General features: G+C 43.5%; 1 protein-coding gene across 1 annotated transcript; it reads left to right on the forward strand.

The window, feature by feature from the left end:
• Positions 1-1,444: 1,444 nt before the first annotated feature.
• SPO11 (SPO11 initiator of meiotic double strand breaks) lies at positions 1,445-14,444 on the forward strand. The gene is made up of 13 exons (XM_078604844.1): positions 1,445-1,689; positions 4,572-4,685; positions 5,667-5,755; positions 6,422-6,488; positions 6,614-6,722; positions 7,319-7,405; positions 8,105-8,141; positions 8,710-8,819; positions 9,075-9,174; positions 9,721-9,758; positions 10,669-10,745; positions 11,899-12,010; positions 12,736-14,444. The coding sequence occupies exons 1-13, from the start codon at positions 1,493-1,495 to the stop codon at positions 12,853-12,855; spliced, it is 1,257 nt and encodes a 418-aa protein (XP_078460970.1). The 5' UTR covers positions 1,445-1,492; the 3' UTR covers positions 12,856-14,444.
• Positions 14,445-15,154: the final 710 nt, after the last annotated feature.

A 15,154-nucleotide genomic window follows, 5' to 3' on the forward strand; every position in this document is an offset into this window, starting at 1 on the left:
TAACTCTTTCACCTTGGTGCATTGAACACGCTTCATGGCAGGCAAGGGTTAACTTTGTTGTCTTTTTGGTTTAAAGCTTTCGTGACTGCAGGGATTCATATTCTTGGTTCTTTCGGTAAAGTCACGTAGATAGAAATAATAAAAATCTAAAAAAGAATAAAAATATAAAAAAAGAATAAAAATATAAAAAATAAAAATAATTCTCACGTTTCGACTGCAACACAAGCAGTCGAAACCTCGTGAGAATTTTATTGTTTTATATTTTTATATATTTGTATTTTTTCTTAAATTTTTATTATTTAATATTTGTATTATTTTTCATATTTTTTATATTTATTTTATTATTTCCCTACTACGTGACTTTACCGAAAGAAGCAATAATATGTTGTTTTTGTTACTGCAGCGATCTTCGTTACGTAAACATTAAAATCCCAACACACCCTGAACTTTAATTGAGGGGGGATGTAAAACTTTTCAGTAATACACATTAACTGTAAACTAATAAAAAAAAACTTGTAGTTTAAACTTTTACATGCACGGCACATACTTAGTTTACACCACTATATAAGCAATACAATGGAAAATATTTGAAGGTTAATGTCGATAACTTTAAAGTGTCACGGTCTTAAGCTAAGGGGGTTGGCAATCTGCGGTTTTTAAAGGACTCCTTCGTGACGTTATGTATTAATAACCGTCTCGTATTCACACATGCATTGCGTCTCTCCCGAACTATGGAATTTAAAACAAAATATCGATTATATCGCAAAATATATCTTTTCCCCTCACGTCTCACGCCGGATTTCAGTTTTCCCGCGCTTTCTCAAGGCCTCCCCCACGGCTCCACCCCCAAGGCCTCCCCCCCAGCCCCCACCCTCCCAGCTTTCCCCCCACAGACCCCCACCCCCAAGGCCACCCCCCCACGCCCCCAGCCCCCACCCTCCCCAGCCCCCCCCCACGCCCCCACCCCCAAGGCATCCCCTCACCCCCCACCCTCCCCAGATTCCCCCCCAGGCCAGCCCCCACGCCCCCCCCCTTCCCCCCCACCCCCAGCCCCCACCCTCCCCCCCAGCCCCCCCACCCCCAAGGCCACCCCCGACGCCCCCAGCCCCCACCCTCCCCAGCCCCCCCCCCACGCCCCCACCCCCAAGGCATCCCCTCACCCCCCACCCTCCCCAGCTTCCCCCCCAGGCCAGCCCCCACGCCCCCCCCCCCCAGGCCCCCCCCCTCCCCCCCAGCCCCCACCCTCCCCCCCAGCCCCCCCACCCTCAAGGCCTCCCCCCACCATCCCCCCCAGCCCCCACCTTCCCCCCCAGCCCCCCCCCCACGCCCCCACCCCCAAGGCCTCCCCCCACCCTCCCCCCCATCCCACCCCAGCCCCCACCCCCAAGGCCACTCCCCACCCTCCCCCACCCCCCCACCCCCAGCCTCCCCCCGGCCCCCACCCTCCCCCCACACAGCGGCGGCCATTCCCCCCGTAGCGTCACGACGAGCAATGGCGACCCCCCCGCGCCTTCCGCGTGAAGACGGAGCCGGCGTCCTCCGGCCGCTCTCCGCGGGTCGTGGCGACGGCTTCTTCGCAACTCTGGACGAGCTCCGTCTCACGCAGCAGCAGCAGCAGCTCCTCCACGACGCCAACACCTCGTCCTCGACTCCGCAGGCGAAGTTCGTCTCGACACGACGCCTCGGACGGTCCGTGAGCGGAATGAGGTCGCTCCGACAGGATTCACGTCGCTGTTTAAGGCCCCCAGACCACATCGCACTACCTACCCCTCTTACATACAAAGTGTTTAAATAAACAACAAACAGGTTTAACAAATTAGAATGGGTGAAGATAGGAGAATGGGAAGCTTAAATGGGTTTCCTCACATTTACCGACTCGATGCCCCCCCTCAACGTGTTACCTCAACATTCTCACGGTGTTGTAGCGGATTGTGAGAAACTCGACCAAAGAACGGAAAGACGAGGACATTGTGAGAGATGAGAGGGGGTCATTACACACGTTTACGAATGCCTCTTTATATAGCCTGATTTTTCTCCGGGTCCTCCAGTTTTCCCCTCAACATTTTGAAACATGCTTTTAGAGAATTTGGCGTTAAAGGGAGAGATTGGTACGGTAATGTAAACGAGTTTCATGGAAAATGAGCCCCGTTGCCACAGCTGCTGTACTCGTGTGCGACTACGGTGCTCATTTTCCATTATACTCGTTTACATTGACATGCCAATCTCACTCGTTTACATTGACATGCCAATCTCTCCCTTTGACGCAGCTGTTGTGGGTGCGTGCGGCGATGGGACTCCTTTCCATCTCTGACCCCGCCTACTTACCCTTGGGCAGAGGTCGCAAACGGGTTTTGATTCCTTACCCGTACCCGGCCGCACCAGGGTTGCAAACAGGTATCCGTACCCAGCCGGGTACGGGTTACCCGTACCCGATACCCGGCCGGGTATGGGTAGCCGGGTATCGAGTAGGGTACGGGTATCGGGTACCCGATTGCGACCTCTGGGATGAAGCCATGTTGCAGGCGCGGGTGGGTTGATTCTAGGAACTTGAATTGTGAGAAGAGACAAGACGTTGGGAAATGAGTGACAAACGGTTACTCACCAGTGACTCACGGCCTACCCGTATCCGGCCGCACCAGGGTCGCAAACGGCTACCCGTACCCGGCCGGGAACGGGTAGCCGGGTATCGTACGGGTATCGGGTACCCGATTGCGACCTCTGCCCTTGGATGAAACCCACCTCAAACATATATATAACCTCTTGTTGCAGCAGCCCTTTCTTGTTCAGCAGTTCTACTGCTGTATCTTTCCACCTGATGACGATTGCTTGTGTTGCGATCGAAACGTGATTTATTATTTATTTTTCTAACTACCTGACTTTACCGAGAGGACCAAAGAGTATGGATTCCTGCGGTCACGAAAACTTCAAATCAAGATTGTAACACACCTGTCAATCCCTTATCAATGCCTACCTTATTACAGACCTTAATAGTCACCCGTGCCCTTATAAATATCAACGTTCATCCTACAAAGTCCCATCACTAGGGAGAAACACAAACAAATAGACAAAACAAATAGCCCGTATTGCAACGGCTGTACGCCGCATGGACCTGAAAACTCAAATTCCCTGTACAAGAATACGAGTAAACCGTATGGGTTGACAGGTATATTCTAAGTACTGAAAATCCGACAAATAATTTGTTATTGTGTTGGCAGTGTGGTGCATAACCACAATAAACGCAACACATCCGTCAATAACACTGACCTTAAGAAAAGTATGTATAAAATTAAAACAACTATCTTTTTTTTGACCAGGTAAGGCCCACTGAGCCATGCCATTGACGTCACATTCAATATAGCTCTTTCACAGGGCTATATAGCTTGGGCAACGTTTCAGGCAATAGCCGGGTGGTGGTGGCTATGCACGCCTCTAATCCAGAACTGGAAGCGAGGTTTGTTGTTAAACTCCCATCCTGTGGGCGTCGAGGTGCCACATACCTTGGCTCATCAGAAGGCAGTACTATAAGTTGACTAATCACCATCGGTTTCCATCTGTATGGGGATAGTGTTGCCCCCTTACATGAGTAGGTTTTCTCTGGGTGCTCCGGTTTCCTCCCACTTGTATAATAAACATCTCATCATAAATTGGCTGAAAATATCTTAAAATAAAAACCGACTGCAGGACCCTCATGAAAAAGAGGCCTGGATAAATAAGTCAATTATTATAATTATTCTTCCCTGAAAATAGGCCAGCGAGGTAGAGTGAATAGTGACTTTACGTTTGGCCTCTCTGTGCTGTGATGAATAGCCACTGCCCATGTTACCTACATTTCTTTTTAAGGCAGTGTTATTGACGAATGTGTTTTGAGAAAACCAAAATTTCACCTCTCAAAAAAGCCTATGTATCCTTTTTTTTATCAAATACCCTTCAAATCCCTCTCGTTCATGAAATGCAAATCTCACATTTGGAAAAAAAATCAGTTTCAGTGTTTTCCCCTCATTGTGGTTTTCTTCAAATGATGCAAACAGCTAAATAATATTTTCAGTTTATAAGCTTACCTGGTTATGAATATGAATTCCTGCAGTCACAAAAGTCTTAAGTCAAGATCTTACCTGGTTAATTTCTTTTTGAAATGAAGCACTTTTTACCAATGCCCAATTTATGACATTTGGTATAGTTTCGCACCTTTATATGGCTGAAGATTTATGATTATACGATGTATATTTAAATATATATATTTCATACTATGATTACACAAGTACTGTAAATATTTTAACTCCATTTTATTTTTACCATATTTTATCCATATAAAAAAAGTTTAACCTATTTTATAAATTTTCTTAAGGTGACCAGCCCAACTGATTCTTAAATGCAGAAAATGTCAATGGAAATGTTAGATATGGAAAAATTCACAGTGTGAATGTAATAATGTGGTTTAATTGCACAAAAAAATATAATGTTATAACCATAAAATCCGATGAATATTAAGGATAAGACTGTGACATTTTTCAATGGCAATTTACAATCTAGCTGTGGTGACTGAGCCCACTGACATGAGGTTTTGTCTGCAGGGAGGAGGTGCTGAGGGCTATTGAGGATGTGGCAGGCAAGGTGCTGGCCTCCATCGCTAGGAAGCAAGCACCATCGCTCTCATGTGTCGACCGGCACAGCTGGGCCACCGTGCGGTGAGCTGCACGTCAACGTGCCCTCAAAGGGTGCTTTCTGGCAATCGCAGTGGCCAATACCTCCTTTTCCAATGCACAGGAAGTACCGCATTGTTTTTCCTTTGCAACAGCCGAGCCGTGCCATTGAACATCGCATGCAATGAACGAGTTCAGATGTACGTAGGAGACGTGGTGACTTGTCTCTTCACAGTGCATTGACATCAAATGCAATGATCAAGTCATTTATTCCACCTCAAACCAGACTCGGACATCTTGTGAGACCGGCGTAGAGTATTATGGTTTGGCTCTGGCTCGGCATGGCAAATAGCTAGCAGAAACTCAACCATACCGTGAGGACCTGGGGCTAGCTTGGCTCAAATGTGCCAGTGGAAAAGGGGTAAAAGAAACATATTGGGATAGAAAATGGCCTGCAAGTTGGCTCAGTCAGCAGTAAAGCACATGGCAGGTTAACTGGTTTGATCGTTATTAATACTGATCAATGAACTCCAGCCTGGCTACCCTACTACCAATACAGTACTTAATATGCATGTAATGCTTCGATGTATCGATTAAAATTAATTCTTACCCTCAGGATACATGCCGTATGAGAAATTATATGCTGTAACATTTAGTAAGAAACAACACTGCAAATTATATTGTAAAACGAGGTTAATGAGAATCAAATAAAACATGCAGTTCATAAATCTATCAAATCACTGGAAGGGTGAATAGTTGAATGCCAAATACCTAGAGCTGTTTTACACGGCAACCCACACTTTGAGGAAAATCAACAGGGGTTGTCATATTGATACTCATCATACCATAGGAATATGTAATTTCCAACACCGGCTCTCGGCTCTGAACTGGAGATGAGCACTGCCTCATGCTGAACAGAAAACCACCAACACAATTGCTAAGGGTCCCATCTGTAAATGGTAAAATTACCCCATGTTAACAATGTGCTTATGTGAAGGAACCACCTCACTCGCCATGTGTCTTCAGATTCAATAAGGAGGTGGGGCTGCAAATGCTGCCTGAACTGGTGTTAAGGGAGCAGAAGTTCACAATGCAAGGCTCCATGCTGAATTTTTGTGAGTAGTGCACTCACAAGCACATTGCTCATCCAATCCACCCCTTTTCAGTTTTCTTTTTTTAGCCCAGGTGATAACCTATTGAGATTTGTTGTCTCTAGCAAAATAAACTGAAGCCATATAATAATATATTTATATACACACACCGTAAAATGTATTTACAATTCTGCTGTTTTTTTAAATAAAAATGTGTACTTATGGACCGCACACTATGACCTCTTGTGCATGATGTTAAAGGGTCTTCAAAGTCTTTACAGCAGATGGCTTACTTTGAGTATCACCATTTCAAAAACATGTCCTGTAATTTAACTATACACAAATGTCTTTGCAAAAGTTAATGATATAATGCAGCCCTGGGTCCAAGAGACCCAGCATGACGTCTTTGATATACTGTACATGTGACAGGCTCTTAGATGACCTAATACAAGACATGTAACTTATTACATGAAGGGATCAATAATTAATATTTAGTGACCAAATATACATGAATGCTTATATGGGTCTTGTTGACTAGTCAACTGAAACAGTGTAGAGTAACATAGTACATACAGGGTAACAAAGTACATATTTCCGTTTCACGCTCTCATATGATACAATACACTTGGTAGATGTGGCACCGTAAGTATCTTACTACTGTTTTGCCATGCCATACGATGCGTGTGTTAGGTATGACTATGAAAGTCCTGCACATGATTTACAATCTCGTGCAGACCAACCAAAACTCAACTAAGAGGTAAGCCAAGCTTCTATGTGTGCGCATTGAAGCATATTTCCATGCATGACGAAAAAGATGACTGTAAATGAACGAGAATGTGTGCAAGCACCTTTGTGTGTATGTTTGTCTGGTTATGATTTTAGAGACATCTATTACCAATACCCCACGTTGTTCAGAAGCCAGACCATAGTTAACAATATTGTGGACAACATCGCCTGTCTGCTGAGGGTCCCTCGGGACTGTCTGCACGTGGTAAGAGGGTCTACAGTAGTAGCACGGGAGGGGGGGGGGTAACATCGGCTAAGATACAACCCGAAAAAATAAAGCACTCTTATGTTGCTATTGACACCCTGGACACCATTGCAAATGAGATGTTTCATCTCAAGGGATTATCCAGGTGAAATACTTTATCAAATAAAAAATAAAGATACATGACAGGCATCTATGCATCATTTACTCGATTAAAATACATTCTTACACTCGTCGAATTGTGCGTGTTAGAAATGATAACTTGCAATGTATGCAAAATATATAAAAATTGTTAATTCTACATTTCGACTAATGGAGTAAAACACCAGAAAAACAAAACAAATGAGATGGTAAAACTGATATATTCTACCTTTAAGGATAACTTCCATCACTCATTAAGGTCCTAGCCCTATCATTCATCCAATATATTTTCTCATCCTGGATTACTTGCAATTTTAGTCTTAATGTTGGAAAAAACATTTTTTTTATATTCCAATCAAAAGTCATGTAACCATAAACATTCCACTGTTTATCCGATACAAACATATGTACACGTGGCCCAAATGGGTTCACTGTGATTGTCCAATGTCCAATTGCAGCAGTCCACCTCCAAGGGCTGTGTGGCCGGCAACCTTTGCTACATCGAGGAGGACGGAACAAAGATCTCCTGCACCTGCAGTTCTAATGTACGCACATATGTATGGGAGGCAGAGTAGACTGGAGGTTGTTTTCTCATTGTCTCACTGATAGAGGTTGCAGTAGAAGATGCTGTTGTGTTAAAAAAGCACTGCTGCCACCAGAGTTGATTTTGGCGAGGTGGCTCAGAGGTCAGAACTCTGAGCTAGCATTACTGAGATCCTGTTTCCAAATCCAGATGGTTGCCTATGAATAAACCAGGGTCTCAGGTATAGAAAGCTGGTCTTAGCCCGGGCACCTCTGCAATGACTGGCTTAATTGCAGCTCTGAAAAAAAATTGGTTTGACTGTCAAGTGACAACCATTACTCTTGGTGGAAGAGTGTGTGAGAAAGTACTGCCCCTATTATTTCCACCAGAAGTTACTTGAACTGGATGTTAGAGGAAGCACTGTCATATCCACTACCATGGGCTGTTGTCTCACACAAAGATTGTACTGCTTTGCGAGAGATCTGATGGGAAATTAATCGTGGGGTTTTGAGCTCACAGGTGAAGGTAATTTGCATGTGGTTAGGCATACCATAAAATCCATGCATGGGGAAGGGCAATGTTGGAGTTAGAAATAGGGTTTAGGGGATACCGATTGGCAACATAAATATTTTCAAGACCAGCAGTGCCAATGTCGACCACAGATTTTGTTTATTGTGAAGGTGGTCCAGTGTTGAAACGTGTCACTGTGTGCCGATTACAGGGAATGCTGGTGTCTAATAATGTGCAGGGAATGCACAGTATCCTTTAATGCACAGATTGTTGGACTTACAAATACACGATTGTCTGTTTCATCATGCTGTGTACGTCTTTGGCCTTTTACATAATAGTACAGCACCTTTGTCAATCCACTCCCCACACTATGCAAATCATGGATTTAGAAGAGTACAAACATGTCCTCTCATGCCCGCAACTTAGCAGTACTGTACTAACACACAATAATAACTAACATACACTTCTCCTATGACTAAGATCCGAACATAAGAATCCAGAATATTTCAGGGGTGCCGACTTAGTTTCTTGACAATGGCATTACACCATATGGCCACAAGGATACATTTCTGGAATATATTCTAATTATATCTTAACACACTACAGAGACGATTAAGACATCCTTCCCACACAAATAGCCTAAGACTCATTAATCTTTATGGGTGCATCCAGCTCAAATATCCATGAAAAAAATAGACATCGGTATTGGAGAGCACTTCACACACATACACGTGTGCACTTGCATACACACAAATGCGTGTGCATGTACACATGCACACGTAATGTAAGTGCGAACCTGCCTCCTGAGCCTCGTAGACCTGACGACAAAGGCACGATTCGTGCTTGTTGTGGAGAAGGATGCCACCTTTCAGCACCTCCTGGATGATGGCTTCTGCAAGCGATTCCACCCTTGCATCATGGTTACGGTACCAAGTCTTACAATCGTGGCAGCAATAATAAAAGCCAACACACACAAAATACGGCACACTCACTGAAAGAAAATAATTATGGAAAATCTAAACATTAACCTTAGGATTTATACACTGGTTAGGCAAGCGGCCCTCAAAAATAGAGATTGAAAACCTTTATTACGTAAAATGAAATCACTTCCCTGCTCCGGTCAATGGCATGATGACTGTTGCTGGAGCCAGTGTAATCCATGTCCTCTCTACGGAAACCAGGGAAAAGGCGTCCCGGACGTGAACACGCGACTCCTAGTACGAAAGCTATGGGACACCTTCCACATCCCCACCCTGGCCTTGGTGGACGCAGATCCTCACGGTAAAAGGATGTGCTGAATTGCCCGCGACATCTTGTTCAGCTGATCTGGTTGGTATATACGGGTGTCCCATCATCCACGCTCTACAAATCGGGGTTAGGGGATGAAAAACTGGAAACATCAGTGCACACTTGAAGGTGTTTGAATGTTCCTGCTTTCTAACTGAAACAAAATAGGTAAAGTTTCTTGAAGAATTAGTGCTAGGCAGTGTTGTTTAATTCAAGGCTATTCGTATAAATGACACATTATGGTGGGAGTCAATTCATCCTTAACACAACAATTGCTGTTGAGTTGAATTTGACACTAAGTGTTGCTCATTTTACTGACTGTAGATGGAATGACGAACCAGACCAATGCATACTCCCATCAGCATTAGAAAAGTATCTTCATTAAAGTACATTTCTTGTATCATAACTAGGTTGTAAAAGTACAAACATGAACAAGAACATGATTTTTCAAGTAAAAGTTTATTTTCTTTCTACACAGTATAACATTTATGCTGCAGTCTGAGCTAAGTATGAACATTTTAACAAAGTTTTGTTTTTCAGGATTTGAAATTATGACAATCTACAAGTATGGGTCCCTGGTAAGTGGATAAAAAACACATTTAACTTAATTAACATGACCGCTAGACTTTCCAACCTCCGAGTATTTATTCGAAGGCTGGGAAAACTAGACATTAGATACAGGTCAAAATGAAGACTAAGAATATACATTTTTTTTTTATCAAACATCACCATTTCGGAAGTTAAGAAAAACTACTAAACTTGTACGTTTCATATTCAGCGTAACCGAAATACACTTTTTCAAGAAAATGCTATAATCTTTTGCTACACTTCACTCAGTGTGACCTGCAGGCACACCAAGACATACTCAGCTTTTATTAAGATTGGGTGGAACACGCTGTAATGAAATATAGTGACTAACTCACACGTGCTAAGTTCACGTCATGGTGCAATTATTTAAATAAATTGTATTAAGCGTTCACTCTTTGTATGTACGAACGCCTTTCGCACTGTACGTAGCCAATCATGCTAATCGGAGGTGCGGACACTGGTGCCCCCTTAAATCTGGTTCCAAACCTGAGCGATTAGTTACACTACTTGGTTGCACGTAACTGAATTGCTTATATGTGGACATTTCAAAAACAAGGTGCGAGCAGTTACACAATCTGTTACTTTTAGCAGAGACAGACTAGAATTTCAAGCAATCTGGTCAGAAATGTGTAGCAAAGTATTTAATTTGTACATTTGCAAACTATAATTGGTTATTATAATCCTGATATAGGTGGGGGTGGAGCTAACCATAAAAGGGTAAATGCCAACTCTTAAACACCAACCTTTTTATGCACTTTAGCCACTCAGATGTGGACAAAGCAATTGGAAAATATGAAGTTGTGCAATTTCTGCTGCAATCTTGCACAAATGATCACTCAGGCATTGACTCAGCTTAAAGCTGCTTCTGGCTAACCCATACTTGTCCTGTTGTCCTTACAGTCCATGTCCTTCGATGCTGCCAACCTAACTGTGCCAACCATTTGCTGGCTGGGTGTGCTACCCTCTGAAATAGAGAGGTGGGTCCCACTACTTGGCTTAATTTCACGTCTTGGGATTGTATCTATTACTGGGTGGAGGTAGATTATCAACCATCAACCCCCTTTTCAAACTGTCCCAATGTACTGGCCAGATCTGTCACCAAGTCACCTGCCACTAAACAATTACTGTATATGTTTTTTTTTATCCAAGAAAGTATCACCGAGTCTTAAACACTCCTTTTCAGAAGGGTCCTGTTTCAGGATGTTTGGATCCAAACTTCATACTGGTAGGAACCTCCTGGTTACACCAGCCTACAGGGGATTATTGTGCCCGTCCGTCCGTCGTGCAGGGAGGGGCTGGGTGGGGTGGGGAGGGGCTGGGTGGGGGGTGGGAGGGGTGGGGCTGGGTGGGGAGAGGCTGGTCACCCCGTGGTGCCCTGATAAAACTCAACGTTTAACGCTTGTGCCCGCCCTCACAGTCAGGCATATTTGCGGAATACACCACGCCGCCGTTGCCCCTGGCCATTGACTGAGCAACCCAACGTTCCTACCAGCTCCCTCCGCAAAAATGTGTTAATTTAGTTTGGTAAGAAACCAGGGTACCAGGAGAAAGCCCACGCATACTCAGAGAATCTCACTCAAACACCACACAGATAGGTCCGCAACCTGTTTCCTGGACTGTATCCTACTGCCATGTCCTCATTTCCCTGCAGCTAGATGTCTCATGCGCACAATTTGTGCATGACATATACCAAGTATCTTAAGTATAGACGTGCATTATAACCAAGTACACTCAGCAACTACGCATATTCAGGTAAAATGCACTCCTAAGTGTTGGGTATTGGTGAGCACCTGTGTGTGTGTATACGTTAAGTGGGGAGCGGTAAAGTGTAGTAGTTGGCACACTGCATGACGAACACAGAAATTTGAGTTGGATTGACGCTAATGGCCAGAAATCGGTAACGAATATCTAAACCAGTCCTGGACCTCACCTAGGTTGACACAGCCTTAAGTGCCGAGTCCAGTGTGTAAACATCAGCACTGGGGAGATAAAGGTGGACAGGTGTGGTGTAGACCACACCATCTTATTATGCACCATGCTCCCCTTGATAGGTGCTCACTAACCGCATTTTCCCCTACAGCACGTGAAATGCCAGACGGGGAATATTTCTCTTTATTCCCTGCTCCACAGGTGGAACATTCCCACAACTGTGCTGCTGCCACTCTCTGACAGAGACCAGAGGAAGCTGCGGGAGCTGTTAGGCAGGCCCTTCATGGAGCTGCACCCCGAGTGGCGGAATGAGGTTAGAAGCTGACCTCAGCGTCCCTCACAAACTGAAACTCGTGCCATGGCTACGAGCTTGCGTGATGAGCAAGCGTGTGTGCACAGGATTCCTTCACTGGTGGATTTTCAAACTGGCTAGGGTTTTTCTAAAACTTTCAACCAGTTGCATAAGACACCTTAAAATTTTCCATTAAGCAAACAAATATTGGACTGCGTTGGCAGTGGTACACATGCACGATTTATCAACACTGCCTTATAAAAGGAAATATACATAGCAGGTAAAATATATATATACAGGTCATTGGTGTCTGGGTTGGGTGCTCCTCACAAGATATCAGGTTGACTTCGCCTAAACTGACATTCAGACCAGCGAGGCTTTCCACGAAGTTGGCTCAGCCGAACATGAGTACAACGTATGACCCTTCAATACATTAAATGTGAAGTAATAACCACAAGATAACTTCTACTAAGTCAACTTAGCCTGAAATTACCATTTGCAAACACCTCCCATAGGTTGACTCGGCTGGATATCAGTCCTTGATGAAGGCCTCCGCCAAGTTAACTCGGCCTGGAATTACCACCAGATTGACCCCTGATAGGTTAATTTAGCCATAATTCAAACCAGTCAGTGCTTTCTCGAGGTCCAACACAGAATTACCACCAGGTTAAGACTTCGACTGAGTCAATGTCACATACCAGCGATCGCATTTGCCAGGTTTGAAATGAGTGCGTCTTGTATTTCAGCTGGAAATATTGCAAGCACGTGCCGTGAAGGCAGAGATGCAGGCACTGGAGTCGATCTCGCCAGGGCTACTTAGCCGCTACTACCTGCCCAACAAACTGCAATTTGGGGGGTGGCTGTGAGCAACTGTATCCGAGGTGGCTCTGGGCTTGGGTGTAGCTATTACAGGAACAAACCCAAAGGACAAACATGTTTATATTTTAAAAGTACACTTGCTAGGTTTATGAAAAAAGAATAGGCTAGGTTATTTGTGTCCACTTGTTTTGAAAGATTCTCCAGAAGTAAAAAAAGATTACATTTAAGATAACTTGCTCTTCTCTGCTCTTATGAAGTGCTGTGAAACATACTGGTAGATTTGTGCCATTGTGAACTTTTATATCACTTATGATATAAATTAAGCAAAATTTCAGGCATCTTATTTGTGGCCATCTTGGATTTGTGTAAAGTAAATCTTTATCTTGATAGCTATCTGTCCTTGGAGAAGACCGCGACGTCACTTTCATACGTCTAAATACATCGGCGCAGCAACACCACTGGAATATGAAGGAACACCTAAACTTACTTTTAAAGTAATTTTCTCATTCATGACGTTTTAAACTCATGTTGGATAATCCAACACACACCCTCGATATGCATCAACAGCTGTTTGATATTGCGTTGCGTCTTCCTTCAAAGATCCTGGAACAACACGTAATGTGGATTAAGTCACACATTTAATTTAGATGCTGTGGCTATAATAAAACGGTCATATGACTTAAAACGTGACTGCTTTGAGCGATCAATGAACCAAGATAATTTTAGTCAAGAGGCAACTAGCGTCACTGCTGCTCGTACAGTCACTAAATGTTTTCCTCCAACCCTGTTAAGTATTTAAGTTTATTTATTTGGCTGTCAGACGATGGTCTCCTGTGGCTTTGTGTCTTACACCTGCCAGATGTTTGTGCAGACCTGCTGTCTGGTCTGCTGTGTCCACAAAAGAACACGATTCCATCAAATTACAAATGTCCCCGGCATGTGGATCCTAATATTCAAGCTGTTGTTTACCTTGTGAGTTAGGAGTCTGCAGCTGCTGTATCGCTCACTCAGTGCTCGACATTTTTTCCAATAAATGTGTTAACAGCTCATTATTTAATTTATATTTATAGCTCAGTGGCTCGGCTAAATAAAGCGTCGTATGCGCTCACACCCAACTTGAGTTGTGTACAGCTTTCCTGAAATGTTACGCATGCTCTGACCCTATTGTGTATGTTTACCAGAACCCCGTGTTACAAGGTTCAGGAAGGTTGTACGTGCATCTGTTAACCGTGTCTCAGTGAGACTACATTTAACATGGTTCATTTATGTGTTTACCATCATATGATGAGTACAGCAAGGGGTATTCCTTTAACCAGTGCTTGTAGATGGAGCCTCCACGCTGCAGAGGACAAACATACATACTCTGTCACACAAAAAAACTACAAGACAAAGATATTCTCTTTATCCCAGACAAGTTGTTGAAGTAAATGAAGAACAATGTCGCATATACGATCATCACATATATGCCCTGACCATTTAACTGCCCACGAGTGCAGTAATTGTGTGTGCTGTGACTGTCATTTTCTTCGGATGTTCACAAATCCAACCTTTTCATATTCAGCAATGTGTTCTTAACCTCGCGTACATTTACTTCTCAAACACTGTATTTCCCACGATTAAAGCAGTTTGTGCTTGATTTTTGTCCAGTGGCCTATTTGTGCATGGCTTATCCATCATTCTATAGATCTTCACACATCTGACATGTTCACATATCCACCTATAGTCCTATACCTCAGTCTCCAGTGAGTCAGATATGTGATGTATAGTGTGGTAAGCAAGCACACCTTAAGACTGATGCCAAATAAGAGCAGTGTAGCCAGCACCACATCATAGTGATACATCACGTCATCAATAAAGGAATGTCATGATTCACCCTACTATGATGCCATGAATTTCCATACGTCGAGGTCACAAAAAGAAATTTGGTTGTATAATTTGTACTGTTTCTATGTTATTGTCTGTTCCGTATGTTCTCCCTCGCCTGTTCAATTATCCTAAAACAAATATTTTCATATAAACTGTACAAACAGTAACGACAATACATTTTAAACAAGCACAATTTTATGAATATCAAAAACATAATACATTTGAAGCATTACATAGCAAACATCAAGTAATTTTAGTCTGGCCCGGTTTCTTACGTGATAAGCGGATGAGCAAGTGTCTAATTATTTGCATTTTTAACAAAAGGAACATTAGGAGCCGTCCATAAATGACATCACGCACCTAGGGGGGGGGGGGGTCAGATATTTGGGGTTTGAGAAATGTGACGCCACATCAAAATGCGAAACTTAAATAAATATAGACAACACGTTCTACTTAATTAGACTTTTTAATAAATGTTTT

Source organism: Lampetra planeri, chromosome 23, assembly GCF_965212315.1.
Source record: "Lampetra planeri chromosome 23, kcLamPlan1.2.h2, whole genome shotgun sequence".
Lineage (NCBI taxonomy): Eukaryota > Metazoa > Chordata > Hyperoartia > Petromyzontiformes > Petromyzontidae > Lampetra > Lampetra planeri.

Bases quoted from the DNA above. Each gene is read 5' to 3' on its own strand.
- SPO11 (XM_078604844.1), top strand. From the start codon at position 1,493: ATGGCGACCCCCCCGCGCCTTCCGCGTGAAGACGGAGCCGGCGTCCTC. The intron at 1,690-4,571 runs GTCCGTGAGCGG...TTTTGTCTGCAG, and splicing joins TCGACACGACGCCTCGGACG to GGAGGAGGTGCTGAGGGCTA. The intron at 8,820-9,074 runs GTACCAAGTCTT...TACGGAAACCAG, and splicing joins ACCCTTGCATCATGGTTACG to GGAAAAGGCGTCCCGGACGT.